General features: G+C 37.0%; 2 protein-coding genes across 4 annotated transcripts in view; one reads left to right on the top strand and one right to left on the bottom strand.

Moving 5' to 3' along the window:
• Window positions 1-20220, top strand: part of macrod1 (mono-ADP ribosylhydrolase 1) — a 206563-nt gene that overhangs the window by 60361 nt on the left and 125982 nt on the right. The window lies entirely within an intron of this gene.
• The window catches only part of flrt1b (fibronectin leucine rich transmembrane protein 1b), a 49104-nt gene continuing 30026 nt past the window's right edge, over window positions 1143-20220 (bottom strand). The window contains exon 3 of the mRNA XM_073922230.1: window positions 1143-7854. Coding sequence (XP_073778331.1) covers window positions 5585-7732 — 2148 coding nt within the window. The 5' untranslated portion in view covers window positions 7733-7854 and the 3' untranslated portion in view covers window positions 1143-5584. The remainder of the gene's footprint in view (window positions 7855-20220) is intronic.

Here is a 20220-nt window from a genome sequence, read left to right as displayed (position 1 = left end):
GCCCCATTGACACCCTCTGCCAATGCATTGATGAAATTAACAGTTGGATGTGCCAAAACTTTCTTCAGTTAAACAAAGAGAAAACTGAAGTGATTGCGTTTGGAAACAGATGAGGTTGTGTATCTTGGTTGTAGCGGTCAAACAACAAAATATAAGGTCAAGAATCTTGGTGTGACTCTGGAGTCAGATATGTGTTTCAGTAGTCATGTCAGTAAGCAGTTAGTAAATCAGCATACTGTAATCTCAAAAACATTGCAAGAATCAGATGCTTTGTTTCCAGTGAGGACTTGTTCATGCTTTTATCAGCACCAGGGTGGATTACCGAATGGACTCCTCACTGGCCTTCCCAAAAACACAGTCAGACAGTTGCAGCTCATCCAGAACGCTGCGGCCAGGATTCTGACCAGAACTAGAAAATCAGAGCACATCACTCCTGTCCTTAGGCCTTAGGTCTTACACTGGCTCCCAGTTACATTCAGAATAGAGTTTAAAGTATTATTACATGTCTATAAATCACTAAATGGCCAAAAACCTCAACACATTACAGATATGCTCACTGAATACAAACCTAACAGATCACTCAGACATTTAGGATCTCATAAATTAGAAATTCCAAGAGTTCAGTCAAAGCAGGGTGAATCCGCCTTCAGCTACTATGTTCCAGAAATGATCAGATGTGCTCCAACATTAGGCACATTCAAATAAAGACTGACAACACATCTGTTTAGCTGTGCCTTTACTGAATGAGCACTGTGCTACGTCCAACAGATCATGCAATTGTGTCTTTGTTTTCTTTTTCATTTTTTTATAACCTGTTTTAACACATTTCCATCTGTTTTTAATCATTTTTATTATTGATGTTTTTATTTTCGTGTAAGTTGTCTATTTTAATCTCTTGTTTATGTAGAGCACTTTGAATTGCCACTGTGTATGAAATGTGCTACATAAACTTGCCTTGCTTAAAATAAAGATTCTGCATACGTTTGTTAGTTACACGAGCATACTGAAACAAAAGAGCTGCACCAAAAATATTAATTTCTAAATTTAAGTGTAAATCATGCCATCGTGAGATTTTCAACTTCATTAAACCCACTGACAAGAAGATTGAAGTCATATAGATTATCAACTACATACACATCAAGTGTTTCATCACAACTTTTAATGATACATATATCACTGAAAAAGATAACAAGCTTGGTTTACTATTCATCATGATGGTTTTCCATATCTATAACAAGAGAAAGAAGAAATTTACATGTACTACTTGCTTGAATAGCTCACTTTTAAAATGCATCAGAAAAGGCTGGAAAAATTGCAGATCCGGTACGGATATCATTTTAGTCCTCCTACATTTCTACTCTCCCGACTAATGCTGCGTTTAAGTCACACAAAGTCAGACCGTGGAAAAAAACAAAAAACAAACGTGGATTGTCTTTAATCAGTTAAAGACCTTTGTTCTCTCTGTTCCTTCTTAGCCCACACACAAGATGCAGAGGTTCACAGTGTTACATATTTTATTAATCCCTGATTTCTGTTTTTCCTGCACCTCAGGGGTTTAGATACACACAGCATTTCGCACACAAACGCTTGTAATGAGCTGACATGCCAAAATGTTATCCCATCGTTTATCATCTGCTTTCATGAATTTCTCCTGATATTCTCTTGTATGTTCTGGATCAACAAGCTCTGGCCTTTAGTGTTTTTTTACATGCTAAATGGAGTGCGCTTTCTATGTCAGCCTGTCAGTTTGGGTTGATTCATCAATTAGGGTTGACCCCTTTCATGATTGTCTTTAAGTGCCTCTTTTCTATTTAGCTTCAGGTCATTCCTTTCCTCGTCATTTAAAAGCGCCTGTCTTTTGTTGCGCAGGTGAAACTACTGAGCTTCGCAAATTTCATTTTACCGTTCCTGAAACCTCCGCGGTGAATGAAAAATGTGATTCTTTTTTTTTTCTCTTCCAAACATAAGACATACACTTTTTCAGCGTCTTATTTTTTTAGACAAATTTCCTTTGTGAACATGAAACCTTTTTCTGTGGCTTCGTCTCTTTCCTTCTCTTTCCCTTTGTCTCCTTCTACCCCACTTTTCTCACTCTCATTAAAAGAAAAGAAACCCAGTAGCAATTTGAGGTCTTTCATTGTCAAAACCATTATCACCACTGTCAGCTCCCTGGGTTGGGAACAAAGTCCTCGTGCTGCGTGCAAAAGAAATAGAGAGAAAAAAGGAAAAGCCCATAAAAGGAGGGAGAGAGAACTGAGAATTAGATTTTGTAATATCACCCCCAAAAAGATTTGTTTTTTATCATAAGCATCATCAGTATCTCCCCAGAAAGCAAAGGCATTATTCTCCCCAGTGCATACGTGTGTGTATATATACACAGTAAAGTCCAGGTAGTAAATCGATATCCATATGAACCTGGTCCCCTGTCTCATCATCATCATGCTAACCTTTAACATGAGCTAGTTTTAGGACACTGATAATCATTGGTACTAAGATGCAAAAACAGCTTCAATTATCATCTGAAAATTGGATAACATCAACACCAAGAGTGGTATCCCTGGCACTTTCTGACTATTATAGGTGTTTTTAAGCTATTTTTTGAACGATGTTTTGAAAACAGACTAAAGGAGGCACAAAGGGTACTTTGGAATAGGGGTGTGCCGAATGAAAACCTGCTTTAAGAAGCCGTGTTAATGATTGCATCATTTGTTATTCTGCTGTACACTGTCCGTATAGCGCATGGGTCTCACATCCAATTCCTGGAGGGCCACAGCTCTGCACAATTTTGCTCCAGCTCTAATCAAGCACAGCTGATCCAACCAATCAAAGTGATCCAACTAAACAAGGTGTTTAAGACTACAATAATGCGTCCTAATTTGCATACTATCCATCCCAAATAGTATTTGAAAATAGAATTATACATTTATTTATTTCTTTTCGGCTTAGTCCCTTTATAAATCTGGTTTAGATACAGCGGAATGAACCGCCAACTTATCCAGCATATGCTTTATGCAGCGGATGCCCTTCCAGCTGTAACCCATCACCGGGAAACATCCATACACACTCATTTACACAAACTACAGACAATTTAAGCCAACCCAATTCACCTACACCACATGTCTTTGGACTTGTGGGGTAAACCGGAGCACCCGGAGGAAACCCACACCAACACGGGGAGAACATGCAAACTCCACATAGAAATGCCAACTGGCTCAGCCAAGGCTTGAACCAGGGACCTTCTTGCTGTGAGGTGATTATGCTACTCACTGTAATACCGTGAAGCCCGAAAATAAAATTAATAGGTCCCAAATCGTAGTATGTCGTAGTGGTAAAGTATGCCAAACGTGATGGTTTACTCATTTCGGTAAAAGTTTTAAGTGTAGAACCGGCCATACTCTAACCGATGATATTGCCCACAGTACATTGCGAATTGGACGTAAATTCGATTAGAACTACAAACGCGAGTGAAAAGTGTAAATAAACTACAAACATGTTGGACATGCGAGACCAACCATCAAGTAGAGAGGCTTTGGTAAAGATGTTTCTATGACTGTTAAATAATATCTAACCAACTGGAAAATATGTAAAGGGGTGGTCCACTATGATTTCATATTGGAAACTTTAGTTGATGTGTAATGTAGCTGTGTGAACGTGAACAGCATCTCTGAATGCAGTGTGCTCAAAGTACAATGCAAAGGGAGACCATGGCTTTTTCAGTTAGCTTAGCAAAGCCTACAACGAACGAAGTTTGAGGAATAAAAAAACTATACATCCAAGTTAGTGAGACAACAAATAGTTCAGGTTATGCGCATTCACCCTGTGCAGCAATGGGACGTGATCAGAGGCGATTTAATGTTATAGCAAAGAAAGCTAAAATGATGTCCAAACGCTGCTATTTCCACAGAGCTTCGTCTGTTTCTGTATTTGGGCTTCACAAAGAGGGAAGTGCTAACAGTTTAATTTTAATTATGTTCCAGATAATTATACAAAATATATAGCTAGCATTTGACAAAGGGCAGCTTTCAAAATATCTGTTCAGTGCTGGATTTGGCTAAAAACTAGTCCAACCGATAAAGCTGTGGATTGTGAGCCACAACCTGTGAGTATTTTCATTTGTTAAAATTGATCAATTGCATGCACAGATTCTGTAATGGTATGTTGTAGCGACGATGTAAACAAGGATGTACAGTAAACAATGGGAAATGCTGTCTGGCACCGCTAACAATTTAGCTACGAATTTATTTTTATCAGTCAAACTGCTGTAAACACATGATCTTCAGCAGCGCTGCAGTGTCTATGTCAGTGTCGCTTTCCCTGCGTATCTCAAATAGCAAACTCGCAAAAGATATGTGAACGTTTCATATTACTTACACATGCTTATAACCCGAATATATGTGAGAGACAATTGTCAGATATTTATTTAGAGGCCTTTGGGAGGAACTACTAAATATGCTAGCTGAGTAGCTGTATATAATCAAAGTAAGATATGTGGAAAAAAATAAAAACGTGATTTTCTACAAGTGAAGCATGAGCACACTTTGCTTTGCATCTTATGAACACAACCAAACCTTAAAAATACATCCCTGGGCCACCCCTTTAAATCAGGTTTTGTCATATGTCATCTACAACAACAATACTGAACTTATATAAAGACGTGTTAGGACATTAACGTCTGAATGCATGATTATACAGAGACCTGAGGATATTTCTTTGCATGAAAAACTAGTGAATGGCAGATTATCCTGCTGCTGCTTAATCCAATAAGATAGGAAAATTAATTAGACAGAAATGTGGGTGATTGACAGGGCTCAGCAACACAACGATCTGTTAACGAGGAAGTAGTATGTCCCAAAGCTTGCATACTCCTTATTACACACTCAAAAGTATGTACTTTTCGTTCACAAAAAAAGTACATACTTTTAGGGCGTAGTAGAAGTAAACAAATTGGGGAAACAGCATAGTAGTCTTGAACACCTTGATAAGTTTGATCAGCTGTATTTGATTAAGGTTAAAGCAAAACTGTGCAGAGCTGCGGCCCTTCAGAGACCCATGGTATAGCGTTTAATAGCTGATTTTTGAAGGGTTAAGTAGCTACTTGCTATTTTATACATGCAGTAAAGTCACTTAAAGGGACAGTACCTAGAAAAATGACAATTTATGCACCGTTTACTGACTCTAAAGTGGTACCTTTCAGTTTCTTTTTCTGTTAAACACAAAATAAGATATTTCAACAGACAGCCGATGACATAAAATAATATTAAAGATAACGGCTATATTTCCGACATTCTTCAAAATGTGTTCAACAGAATAGGAACTCTGATTCAGAACAAGTTTAGGGTGAGGGAATGATGGCAGAATCCTGATTTTTGTTTTAAATGCTAGTTACAGTACCAACATTTCAATGGTGTGAAAATATAAATATTGTAATTAAAAAAACGTCCAGTAATAATATTTTGTATTTGGTGGATGAGGGAAACGGTTCACATAGAATCGGCACACCCCTACTGTAGATCCTAGGGAAAAGAGCCCTTACCCAACTGCTTTACCTGAAGACAGAACAGGTAAGGGTTTATAAAAAAGGCTATCACGTGTATGAGTAATCTATGTCAGGTATTCCCCCTTCTCTGTACCCTCGATTTGTTCCATAGCTTGGATTTCCTGTGTGGTTCAGGGTGCTCCTATAGAGAGTTGCGTTATTAGAGGGAAAGATAGTATGGATGTATGTCATATCCTCAACTTTCGCCTTGGGCTGCAAAGGCTGTTGGGCAGACATTGGTGTCATTTGAAAGCCGTGAGCCCTGATTTCTAGGATTGATGTGTCTTTTATGGTTCCAGACTCAACATAGTCATCATAATGTTTGCTGGCATCTCGAGATCCGACTACATCTCTGCCATATATAGAGTGATCACCTGGGGCAAGGTACCCTGCACGGTGTCCATACCAGCAGAAGATGCCAAAAATTAAGAACAAAGACACCAATGCTGTCGCGCCTCCTATTATTCCAGCAAGTGGTAGGGCTGACAGTGCGTCAGTTCCTCGATCGCTGTCCTGATCTGACATTGGCTGCTCTAGGGGATCAGTTTCTGTTTTGGCACAAGCTGGGTGCTCATGCTCTGAGTTTGTGTTTATGTTTAATCCCCCAGTGGCGGTGAAAGAGGTTCTTTTACCATCGTTTCCAGCGAGAGGCACCAAGCAGATGATATAACTGGACTGGGGCTGTAGTTGCGTAAGTAAATACTCACGGCGATCCCCTGGCACTAGTGTTTCTGTGATTGACCCCATTGCAGGACTGTTGCCTAATCGCAACCAGGAAAGTCTGAAGGAGGGCACTGGCTGTGCAGCCTGCCATGTAATGTGGACTGTTTCTGGTGTGAGAGGCTTTACACTGATTAGTAATGATTTACTAACAAAGCCGTTTCCACCTCCGAGACTGTCCTGACCCATGTCCGAATACTTGTGTCCTGGTCGTCTGGATCTGAGAGTGAAGAGAGAGCCCTGTGGAAGTGGGGGGGTCGTCGTAGCTGGTGGTTGGGTTGGAAAATAACCCTTCTCCTTTTTGGCGACCTCATTTCCAACCATTCCTCCAGCGGCGTCGACAGTGACCTCGCAGTCTTCCAGTTGACTGCTAAGGTCCCTTAGTGCCATGCCTCTTAGTCTCTCTGGTGCATGGCACGTTAAACCTCTTACAGTCACAGATGAACCTCGCTCATGCAGCCAGTCGTGAAGCCAGCGGAGGTTGCAGCCACAGTACCATGGGTTTCCTCGGACAAGTAATTGTGAAAGGCTGTCTAAATCTTTAAACAAACCTCTCGGAAGAGTCGTTAGGTTATTACCAGATATGTCTAGTTTCTGTAGCCTCCGCATGCCATCTAGGGAGCCTCGAGGCATGTGGGCTATAGCATTGTCCTGCAGATAGAGTCTAAGGAGATGCAAACTTGGAAGGTTTAACGGTGGTGCCTGTAATGAGTTACGCACCAGAGAAAGCTCTGTGAGATTGGACAGCCGCGAGAATGTGTCGTCTGCAATTCGTTGATTTGCCAGCAGATTTCCGTCCAGGAAGAGACGCCTTAGAGAGGAGAGACCTCGAAAAGCATGCGTCGGAATGGTTGAAATGCGATTGTCATCTAAACGGAGTTCCTCCAGGGATGCAGGCAATCCCGATGGTATACTCGAGAGGTGGTTGCGGGACAAGAAAAGAAGACGCAGCCTCGGATTGTTGGTGAAGGCTTTGTCTTCTATGCTCACAGTGGAAATTGAATTGTCATCCATGTGAAGCTTCTCCAGCAGGGGGAGCCGTGCAAGGGCAGAACGCGGTAAAGTTCGTATGTTGTTGTCCTGTAGGTGAAGTTCTCGTAACGACGGAGGCAGGTGTGTCGGAAAATCGTCAAGTTCATTATCATAGAGGTAAACTACTCTCACAGTCAGTCGTCGCTCTAAAGATGTCGGTAGCCCAGCATTGTCTATGCGGTTGTTTTGGAGATAGAGCACAGCTGCTGTTAATGGTAATGGAGGGATGAGAGTCAAGCCACGGTCATTGCAGTAAATGAATCCATCGTCGCACCTGCAAGCAGACGGACATGGCACTTCTCCCTGTAGCTCCGCTTCCCCGAGAGCTGCTTCAGCCGCGGCGGCTGTAGCTGCAGCAAACTCCAGCACTTCAACAAGTAACGTCAGGCATAGGAGAAGTAGAAACAACCAGTCGCGGAGTTCAACAAGGCTCTCCGTGGCCATAATTCCAGGCAGTGTACCCCACTCTCTCTGCAGAGTTAATGCAACTTAATGTCTCAGAAGTCAATATTCTTGGTCCGGGTGCACAGCTCTTTCTTTGCTTTCTTTGCTTCCAATCACAAGCCCTGTGGGAAATATAGAAAAGATTTTTGGGATGAGAATTTTTCAAAACACCGAGGTTACATTTGTGTTAGACTCCTGTGCAATTATAAGCCTATAAATCTGTGATGTACTATACTGTCAGGCTTCTGTTGCTATCCTTTTATTGTTGCAATTATTTTATCACAGTATACCATATTGTCATGATATTTATCATGATAGATAAGAAAGGTTACTTTAAAACCCAAAAATATTTGGTGTATGGCTTAACTGTATATACGCACATGCTAGGCATGGGACGATAACTGTTTTTTTTTGTTTTTTTTACATGTTTTTCACAACAATTTTATTTAGCTTTAAGGGCAACAGTATCTTCAAATGTTTAACAAAAGTATCCAACAAAAGTTACTGGTCCAGAATAATTTAAATGTTTGTTAAAATAAAATATATTGTGTTCAATGGGGAAACAAGTTGTTTTTTACCCAGACATTTAAAAAGGATTTATTTTGGAGTGATAATCACTGTGATACCGTGAAATCTTTATCTAATGTTATCATACGGTCAGAATTAGGTAACACTTTACAATATAAGCTGATTAGTAAATGTATGTTTATAGATGAACCCTTGTGAACTGTTGATGATTTTGTGTCTTAGTTTCGCCATAACTTTTTCTGTTTCAGCAAATGAAATGAGTTTTGGATCTTATTTTGACACATTTTAAGAAAGCGCTTTGAATAAAAAAAAATAACCTTAACGATACACTCTGGGCAAATTTACTCCCCTTATGTTATGTTGGGGATGGAAACCTTCACTGAATTAAACTGCTGTAAAATGCATCTGATAAATTTGCATAAATCTGTTAATCAACCTCAGTCCTGATCAAAACTACTCAATTGTTTAAAAAATTACAGGATTTTAACTCTTTAATTGCCAAATTTATATATGATGTCACTGATTTGGTGAAAAAAAAACACACACACAAAAATTGTGGACTGGATTTTTTAAACCTTTTATCACAGTCTTGGACATGTGAAACAGCATTGCCTTTAATGCATTGTTTTTGATTGATTTAAATTTTTCTCCCTTATTTATTCTCCAATATTATTTTTTTTTTGCATAAATCAACCTCTGCCCTGATCTAAACTACAAAATTGTTCAGAAAACTACAGGATTTTAACTCTTTAATTGCCATGTTCACTAATGATGTCACCGATTTGCTGGAAAAAACACACACAAAATGAAGTATTTTCAACATAAAAAGTATTTGTGGACTGTATTTTAAAAATTTTTATCACAGTCCTGGACTGTGAACGACTATTAACACCATTGGCTCTGATGCATTGTTAGATTTTCATTTGTTCTCCTTAATTTACTGTTGGTGGCTGTTTTGCCCCATTGACTTCCATTATAACCACATTTTTTTGTTTGCAAAACCATGACATCATAAAATCATGCTTTTTTTTTTGTCATTTTTATTTAAAAATTTGTCATTTTTACTGTTGATCATTTGTTGGCACCATTACCCCTTTAAATAGGCCTGTGCAAAAATAAGTTCCTGAAATTTATATGAAGTAGTTCAAGTTCATTTATTTATAGAGGTCATTTAACAACAGTCAAAAGACAAAATAAATTGCTATACATAAGACAAAGTAACAAATAAAAAGACAGAATATAAAATATGGAAATAAGACAAGAGAAATGTCTGAACAAATGTAAAAATGTAGCAGTAGAAAGGACTATTAAAATAATAATAAAAAGCCAAGCTGAAAAGGTACAGTACCTTTTAAGAAGCGATTTAAAAATAGATAATGATGTACAACAGCGAATAAAAGTGTGTGTTTGTGAGTGTGTGAGAGTGAGCTTTACGCACGTACTTTGATATGTCTGAGAAATCAAAATATACATCTCAGTTCTCAGAACTACATGGAGTAAATCAAAACAAAGACAGTATTTATGCATCAAATGTGGTTATAATGGATGTCAATGGAGCAAAAACAGCAACCAACAGTAAATTAAGGAGAACAAATGAAAATCTTAACAATGCATCAGAGCCAATGGTGTTACTAATCGTTCACATGTCCAAGACTGTGATAAAAAATTTAAAATACAGTCCACAAATACTTTTTATGCTGAAAATACGTCATTTTGTATGCGTTTTTTTCCACCAAATCAGTGACCAAATCAAATCATTAGTGAACATGGCAATTAAAGAGTTAAAATCCTGTACTTTTCTTAACAATTTTGTAGTTTTGATCAGGGTTGATTTATGCAAAAAATAAAAATAAAATAATAATAATAATAATTCATAAAAAATATTTATGTTTAGCATTTTTGCAGCAGTTTAATTCGGTGGATGTTTTCATTCCTGACATAACAAAAGGGTAGTAAATCTGAACAGTGCACAAGGGTTAAAAAGAGCAAAAGATTTTGTTAATATCAGTTAACAATACAACTGAATTTATTAATATTATTATATTATATTATTAATTTATTAATAACTGAAGTTATTAACTTCCATTTCATAAATTGATTTCGACATGTAATCACGACTATGATTTTAGCACATTCTTAGGCATTAACTATGAAATTAACATTACAAGATTAATGTTTTCATTGTGAGTTTAGTTAATGTTAACTAGTGTCTTATTACACCGTGTAAATGTATAATAACCCTATAACTATTCACTGAATTTTCAATCAATATTTCAGCATGTAGCAGGCCAGATTATCATGTGAAAATGTAAATGATTGAATAAACTATTACACTGAAAGTTGAGATAATAAATGATTATTGACTGTATTTTAAAGTGCCCACAATTTCAATATTGTGCATGTTCATTATCATGATGAAATATTAAATTATCATATTCAATTATTGAATATCTGTGTCAACTGCTAGACTTTTACAGGACTTCTACTTAAAATTGAAAAACACTGCAAGGTTGTAAGAGGTTAGTAAGCAAAAGCAGTGAGAATCAGTCAAGCTGAACGGCTTTCTAGATAACCTTAACAGAGCAGCTGACAGGTAGGGAGCATTAGAAAGAATTGTTGGAATAAAAAAAAGAGGATTGAATGAGAAAGTGAGATGGATCGTGTTTGAGCTGAATAAATGAGTAGTGTGGAAGGAGCTGAATGTAACTAATGCATGGCTGCATTATAGACTGAAAATTGTAGGTGTGATGAGGTGGTTCTGAACTTATATTAAAACGTGATTGACATTTAAGTTCCTGGAAAAACAATTACAGGTTTATTCCTGGATTGACCTTAAGTCGTATTACAATTCAGATGTAACAGGGAAACGGTGTTGGAATAAATCACTAGTTTAATTTTGGCTCAAGTTTTTGAAAGTTCACTGAAGGGTCAGATGGATAGAGCGTCGTTTTTTCGGTCTGATTTGCAATTGAGATTCAGATGAAAACCACAGACGTTTACAACAAATTGACATGCATAATGGATGCCGTTTCTTGGTTGTTATTGTTTTCAAAATAGCATGAATTATTCAGAGAGACTACATGGAATACCCAACAGAGATTTCACTCTGTGTTTAACCAGTCATTGACTAGATGACCGGGGATTGTGTGTTTTCTCTGCAAGCATCATTTCTGACTCGGATCAATGTTAAACAGAAGAAGAAAGACAAAGAATATTAGCTGGCAAATTCATTCATTTTCATTTTCTTTCAGCTTAGTCCTTTATTTATCAGTGGTCTCCACAGCAGAATGAACGCCCAACTATTCTGGCATATGTTTTATGCAGCAGATGCCCTTCCAGCCACAACCCAGTACTGGGAAACAACCAAAAACGCTCACATTCAAACACAAACTCATACACTACAGCTAATTTTAGTTATTCCAATTCACCTATAGCACATGTTTTTGGACTAAGGGGGAAACCGGAGCAACCGGAGGAATCACATGCCAACACGGGAATGCAAACTCTTCACAGAAATGCCAACGAGCCTAGCCGGGACTTGAACCAGCAAACTTTTTGCTGTAAGGAGGCAGCGCTATTACCACTAAGCCACCATGCCACCCTATATTTTTTTAAATAATACTTTAATATCTATAATCTCCCATTAGGTCTTAAATGTGACGACAAGGGGCAGAAAATGTAACATTTTTGTTCTTTAGACATAAAGTCAAATCATTTTTCAGATTGGCAGTAAATATTGTATCAGGGTCATCATAAGCGAGGCCTGCAGCACAGTTAAAGCATATGCTCATCCTGACCCAGTGCTGCATTAACAATCTTATATTTTACATTCACTGACCTTGTATGTTCTGCATTTCTTCTGTTAGTTTTGTTAATATGACACCAAAATAATGTTATCTTGCTCAACAACACAGATGATTGTTTGACTGTAAAACATGCTGAAAGTGTAATACTAAATTATTTAGAAGCATCATAATGAATGTGCTGAATACTGTATTTGAATCAATAATGTTTAGCATTATACGCCCTTGTATTTCCGGAAAAATATGCAGCTGCATTGTAGATGAATAATTTCCTCCTTGAAAATTGGAGAAACAGAACTGAATAGTGGAATCCAGTCTTAAAAGTGGTATTTACAGTATAACAACAGAATATAAGTAGGGCCAGACGGAATCTGCGGACGTTTTTTAGTATTTCTGCTGAGAATTTTCGTAAAAATCTGCGGATTTCTGTGGAATTATTTTGGGAGTTTCACAACTAAAACCTTAATATGTGAAATAAAAAGTAAAACCTTTTAAACTTGTATTAATTGTTTAAATTGCAAAACCAATTAAATTCACTTTATCTGGTAAACAAAGCAAGTCTCTCATAATATTTATACTAAAAGACAGAGAATATTACTTTACTAACTGCATTGTACATAAATCAGATGAACATTTTCATATTAGTCAATAATATTAAACTAATGTACTGAATTAAAAAACTAAATAAATCTAACTAAATAAAGAAATATGTGGAATTTTGCAAAAAATCTGCGGAATTCTGCACGTGCAGATTCCCTATGGGCCTAAATATAAGTAAAACATAAATGAGAAGTAGACCACACACATTTGAAATGTATTGTGTTTATACTATTAAATAATAAAATGTTGTTTACTGTAACTCTTTGGAGCCCTATCATACATCCGGTGCAGGGCGTAAGACATGTATGGTGTGATTTATTACTATTTACAGACCACTATTTGGGACTTGCTCAACTTTTCAAGCATCGACGGAAGCGTCAGCCAATCAGATCGCTGAATGCAAATACACCACATCAAACAGTGGCCTATTGCTGATTAATTTCATTGGCTGACGATGCTATAACGACTTGCCACGGTCAAGCGTTGATGCTGAAGCCCTGTGTGAATGAGGCGTTAAACATTGCTTAAAACACAGAGGATATACTGCAATACGCAAATATGTGTACATGTAAAAAAATCAAAGGATTAAAATGTTACAAAAATTATTATTTCTACATGAATATTAAAACCTCTGCCTCCATCTCGGGGGGATTTTTTAAGTTTATTCATGACATTTCAAATTTGTATAATGCTATTATTATTATTATTATTATTAATATTATTTATTATATGCATATTTATATTTGTTTTAATAAAAACAAGTTTAGATTTGTCCACCTGTCGGGTTTTGGAGATGTATGCATCACCATATAGGGCATAAGAATAGGATGCATGCTTGGATAGAACTCTAGTTTTTGAGCACACTTCGTTATTATTGTTTGCGCTTAACAAACAAAGTTATATATGTAGGCTGATGATGTCTTCAGTGGAGTGCGAACTACACCGTTTCCTTACTCCATGAAAGTAAAGGAGTAAAGAAATAAGTAAAGGTAAAGAAAAAGTAAAGAGGCCGAATGGAGGAGGCTCTATCCTCACGCTGCAGATGCTCTGTTTAACTGTTTTCTCGCTATAGTGAATCGTTCAGTTTTACCACTTTACAAAGTCCGCCATGTAAATAGCAAATGCGCCATGGCGTGACACAACTTACTCTTAAAGGCAATGGGAGATGAGACTCTGATTGGTTCAATGCACGTTATGCTCAAAACACACCCATAATTTATTAAGAGAATAAGCTCAACATTGTTAGACCATGCGCTGGGGCTAAAACTGCTTTTGCACCATGCGCTAGGGCTGCTCGATTATAGAAAAAATAAATCATGATTATTTTGGTCATAACTGTAATCACGATTATTCTAAACAATTATCAGTTATAAGTCAAAATTATTCGCCCTTCTGTGAATTTATTTTTATATATAAATATTTCACAAATGATGTTTAACAGAGGATTTTTTACAGTATTTCCAATAATATTTTTGTATTATTTGTTTTATATTACATTTGTTTTATTTCAGCTATAATAAAAGCAGGTTTAAATATTTTTAAATCTATTTCAATAGCTCTATATTTTTAGGCCCCTCAAGCAATATATATTTTTGATTGTCTGCAGAAGAAACTATTGTTATACAATGAACTGCCTATTTACCCTAATTAAGCCCTTGAATGTGACTTTAAGCTGAATATTAGTATCTTGAAAAATATCTAGTAAAATATAATGTGCTGTCATCATAGCCAAGATAAAATAATCAGTTATTAGAAATGAGTAATTAACTCTGTTATGTTTAAACGGTGCTTTAAGCATCTTCATTGTATTTTAGATTTTATTATTGATTAATAATAAAAACAGTCGGCAACAGCAGGTATATGGGACGCTGTCACTTCAAGAGTAGTGCGGCCCTGATATGGTTTCTCTTTCACGTGTCTTTTGATTCTCAACTTGTTTTTTATTACACAAATGAAGGTTAATATGAATAATCACTAAACACCACGATCTGACACAAATGTGCATGTATTTGACCATTAAAGCACTCACATTAAGATCGCGTTAGATGTGTGTGTGCACTGCTGTCCGAGGCTAAGCGCGGCACACGCGCAAACACTCACACACACACACACACACACACACACACACATGCACTACCTGTCCGAGGCTAAGCGCGATGCGCACACACATAACAGCACATGCTCTTTCGCGCTTTTAAAAAAAAATGAATGATGCGCATCCCGTGCTGCAAAAGTTACATTACAGCACATGCTTTTAGTCATTTTCACGTGGAACTGAGCTTTGCAGAGCAACACGTGTACAACTGGAAAGGGGTGGTATGTCATGGAATAATCGTTTATCTCGTTAAATAATCGTTTATGTCGTTAAACCCCAAAATCGAAATCGGATTTTCGATTAATTGCACAGCCCTACCATGCGCTGTAGACTTTGTGCCTAGATCGTTAAAATAGAGCCCTAGTAGTTTCATAATTGTCTTGATATTATTTTGATTTGACTTTTTTTTTTTTAAGTAAATAATAATTTAAAATGAGAGGGGAAAATTCCATCCAGAAAAATATAAATGGAATTTAGAAAACAATAAAATAGAGTTAGATGGAGCCATAATAATTCAAAATGCACTTGTTTTTGTGATGTATTTGTGTATGGAGCGCTGGTTTGCATTGCTCTGCTGGGGCCTCATTCTTTTTGCAGTCTGCATCCTCTGAGATTGGACTCAAGGTTGTTTGTGTTGCAGACCAGGCCAGATGGGAATTGGTTGGCTGCCTCTTGGTTACAAAACGTTGTTACCTTAGGCAGCAACTACATGCAAAACAAACCTTTAAACTGTGCTATAGCACCCATGCAAAACTGATCAGCAATGCTTTGAGAGAGAGAAATGCTGAGGAAATTGGGAGGAAATTTTCTGTGATAAAACTTTCATCTTATTGCATTGACTGCAGACAGCATTTATAATATTGCATGAAAATGATCTAAAATAATGTGTTTTTTAATCCAGATATCATTGTTGTCACTTTGACTCTGTCCTTTTCAAGTGTCTTTCTTTTTAAATGATTTGCGTTGCATGAAAACGGGAGCAATTTAAATGTCATATTTAATGGCTCTCCCAGCGTGTATACATTTGGTTATTTTTAGATTGAAAAAAGAAAAAGATCAGCTGCCTTTCAGGCCTGACAGTATATTCTCTCAAACTGAGGTGAGAGATTGAGGACAAAGAAGAAAATAAATGGCAAAAAGCCTTTCTGATTATCTAATAAAATGATGCTGAAGTCAATGCATCAGCTTTGCTTAGCAAAATCTAATAAAATATATGAGCGTTTTTGTTTGAATGTGAAATATCTTTATATGTTTGCAACAAGATATTAAAATCAATCACTTTTATTGATCGGTGGTCACTTAATATGGGAAATCTATACAAAGCACTTGCAATTTAATGACATAAAAACACAAGAGGACCAGGCTTATTATAAAATTGATAAAAACGCCACTCAAATTCAAGATAAAAAGGAAAAAAAAAAAAAAAACGCTCCTGCAGTTAATTAAACTATTTTGCCTGTCGAAGTCAAATGTGAGATGTGTCAGGTGACAGCATTATTTTTAGATCTGCACACACTGTTGGTTTTAACAGACATTTCTGTTGAGCGTATGAATGCAGAAACCAATCAGAGGTGTTAGGATTATCACAGAGGTGGGTAGTAACGAATTACATTTACTTCGTTAGATTTACTTTAGTACAATTGTTGGATAACATGTTCGTTTTGAGTACATTTAAAAATGTTGATTACTCTAACCTCAAGTACATTTTTAGAGAAAAAATTTAATCTTCGCTACATTTGGCGGCGTTCCTTGGTTACTGTCAAATGGTAATAATTGTGATTCATGTGACTTGTTTACAAATGTCACAAGGCGCAGCACTGGAGAGTCTGTCATGTGAGGTTACTATACTGTAGAGATGGGTCTCCCACTTTGGTTTAGCGTGTGTTTGTGTTGAAATGATAGCTGAAGACATGCTATTTATCGAATCAAATCTTCCTCTGCCTCATATTCAGTCTGCGTTCACTTTAAGATGTCAAAAAGAATAGTTTCATATTGCGACACAGGTTGTACATCCAATTTCACAACATATTAGGGCTATAGGGCATAATGCGTCTATCCGCAATAGTCACATTGCAGGATTATATTATTAAAAGATGAAGATATTCATTTTCCTTTAGCTTAGTCCCTTATTTATCAGAGGTCGCCACAACTGAATGAACCGGCAACTTTTCCAGATTATGTTTTATGCAGCGGATGCCCTTCCAGCCGCATCCCAGTACTATAAAACACCCATAAACACATTCACACACACACTCATACACTACAGCCAACTTTGTTCATCTAATTCACATATAGCGCATGTCTTTGGACTGTGAAGGAAACCAGAGCAACCGGAGGAAACCCACACCAACATGGGGAGAACCTGCAAACTCCACACAGAAATGCCCACTGGCCTAGCCGGGACTCGAACCAGCAACCTTCTTGCTGTGAGGCAACAGTGCTAACCACTGAGCCACCATGCTGCCCCAGATAAAGATATTATTAAATATTATTATTTTTGAAGATGATCATGTTATTTTACGTTTGATTGTTCAATTTCTGTACTTGAATACTGTTAGACTCCTGAAAGCCATAAAGCACGACCTTCATGGCCAATCACAGTCATTTCTGTTGAGCACGTGAACAAAATAGCACATTAGTTTTAGAACATGCTCAACACTGCTCAAATGAAAGCGGCAAATGGCCGTTTTTAAAATTTCAGTATTGATTGGTACTGAATTCCAGAATCGTGACAACGCTATTCAAACCCTATTTATGCTAATTTGATAACTATGGGCACTTTGAACTCATTGTTATACCAAATTACACAGTCAAAGTCCTCCTTAGACCTCCCAAAGTTTCCTTAAAAACTAAATGTAAATAATTTATTGTTTTTAATTTACTTTATACTTGTATTACTATTATTTTAATAGTATTAATATTTTAAATTATTGTAATAAGTGAAGATACAGATAAAGACCATTTTTAGATTTTGATAATCATTTGATTGCTGGAAAATGTGTAAAATTGTAAAAATGCTATTGAATAAACTCAATGAAACGGAAACAGTTTTTTTATTTGGTTAAACATAACAATATCAATTTTAGAATAATTGAACTTAAATAACTACATTGAATAAAGCTTAATTACAAATGTTACGTTGATTGAACTAAACAACATTACATTACCTTTATGTAACTAACTTAAGTTCACTAAAATTAATATTCTTTCTTAAAGGTAACTTAACTCGGTTACGTGGAACCAGTGGACAAAAAAAAGTTAATTAACGCCAACATATCATTTTTTTGAGTGTAATTTGATAACTATGGGCACTTTGAACTCATTGTAATACCAAATTACACAGTCAAAGTCCTCCTTAGACCTCCCAAAGTTTCCTTAAAAACTAAAATATAAATATTAAAAGTTACTTGTTAATTGATACTTTTTTACTATTCCTCAAGAAACTTTTAAAGGTGCTGTGAATCGATTCAGTTGTTCCGTAACAGAGATTACAAATGTTACATTGTTGCTCTTTGCTCTTGATGTGGTTCGCTTTCACACGGCAAAGTTTCTAAACGAAAGAGCTGAAACAAGTCACGTGTGAGTAAACTCTCATCACATTGGTCAGAGTTTCAGGGTTTATTTTGCAAAGTCCCGCTCAGCTGTCGGGGGTGGTGGTTTGGTGGTGTTTAGGAGGGAGATGCGTGATTTACGGTAGATTATCTCTTGTTTGCGGGCATCAGGGAGTCTCTGTGCATTTGCGAGAGACTCCTGAAACTTCCGGGAGACTTGGGATGTCTGGAATAACCTCCCGCCCTACTAATAATTCTCTCTTCATATAGCCGTATGCCTATTACATATCCATAATACATTGTGCTATAACCGGGCTTGGATCGTATCGCTTTCTCACTACAATCGGTCTGCTCCAGGGTTCGTTTCAATCGAGCCGAGACCACCTCATTCAAGCGATCTCGGCTTAAATGATCTGGCGCAGATCCGAGTGCGGTTGGTGGATTCACATATGCCAAACGAACTGCGCTAACTGGGCTAACATGACAGGTTGCGAAACAAAAGTCTAGGTGTGAAAGCACCCTAAGATTCTTACTTTTACTTTACTTGAGTAAAAAATTTCCTCAAGTACTTGTACTTTCACTTGAGTATAGATTTTAAATACTCTACCCACCTCTGGTTGGTCACAATTCAAAAGTGTATATCACACTTCTGTGAGCCTGAATGATCAGGATTAAAATCAGCTGATCACAAGTTAGTATCGGCTTGTAAAATCCCAATCAATGGGCCATGAAACCCCCTTTTTTGGTTCAATTCTATGTCAGAATTTAAAAAAAAAAAGCATTCTAATGGACGTGGAGCGCTATGACCAGAGAAAGGAGTGGGCGTGGCCAGCAGAGCAAGGGAGAAAGAGGGGATCAAACAACTGTTATCAGTCAGTTGGCTCACAAAATGAGACACAAAATGTGAGAGACACATGACTTTATAGTTTTATAAGTTCAAGTTAGTGTCCAGCTACATTTCGACACGTTAGAATTATAAGGTTCTACCTGACATTTTTGTCAAAATTGAGTTATTGACATATTTGTATTAAATGACAACTTATTTACATTATGGGATAAGTTTTTCAAAGTTGTTTACATTTTAAGACTTATTATTTTACAAACAAATGTTACACACATACTGTTTGTATATGGAATGCAAAAACTTTGAAGCTCAATATCTCATTCAGAGCACAGATAGAACCTTATAATTCCAAGGTGACGATTTGTTATTTGTAATTTCATATAAATATAACCATCATTATAACGACAACCATGTTAACACCATAAAGTAGGACTTCTCACCTCAATCCCTGGGTCTGAATGCAGACACAGTGGATAGCAGTGCAGCAGGTTTCTTGTTCTGTTTATTTCAACCACTAGCCCTGCCGGTAGGATTTTAAACATAAGTGAAAACAGCAGCGTGGATATATTTGATGTGTCTGAATGGTAACGAACTCAATTGATAAAAGACATAGTCGGCCATTCTCTAATTCTCGTACAGCTCTCTCAACAAAAATGCTTGCTGCAAACCAACAGCTTTGCTGTATCCCTGACAGCATCACTGTGAATAAACATGCAACTAACCCTATGGATCATGAATACAAACACATACGACCCTTCATGAACGGCTAAGTACTGCGTGCCATATGCAGAGTCATCGTTTGCGGTCTCACCCAGTCATTAAGTCTCACAGCTTGGCAGGTCTGCCTTGCCTTCGGAAAGCACTTGTTCTCATAAATAATTAAGAAGCAGGCTCATAGGATAAGAAAACTCAGCTATGAATAATAATGAGAAGCTGACGCGTCATCACTCGACTAGCAGACTCGCGCTACGTCACCGATTTTGATCCCGCCCCAAAAATTATTTTAAACCCTTAAGATGAAATTAGCTGACAAAAGCTTAACATCATCCAGTTTTTCTCACAATTAA

Source organism: Danio rerio, chromosome 14, assembly GCF_049306965.1.
Source record: "Danio rerio strain Tuebingen ecotype United States chromosome 14, GRCz12tu, whole genome shotgun sequence".
NCBI classification, from domain to species: Eukaryota; Metazoa; Chordata; class Actinopteri; order Cypriniformes; family Danionidae; genus Danio; species Danio rerio.
This window is presented reverse-complemented; position numbering and strand designations above follow the sequence as displayed.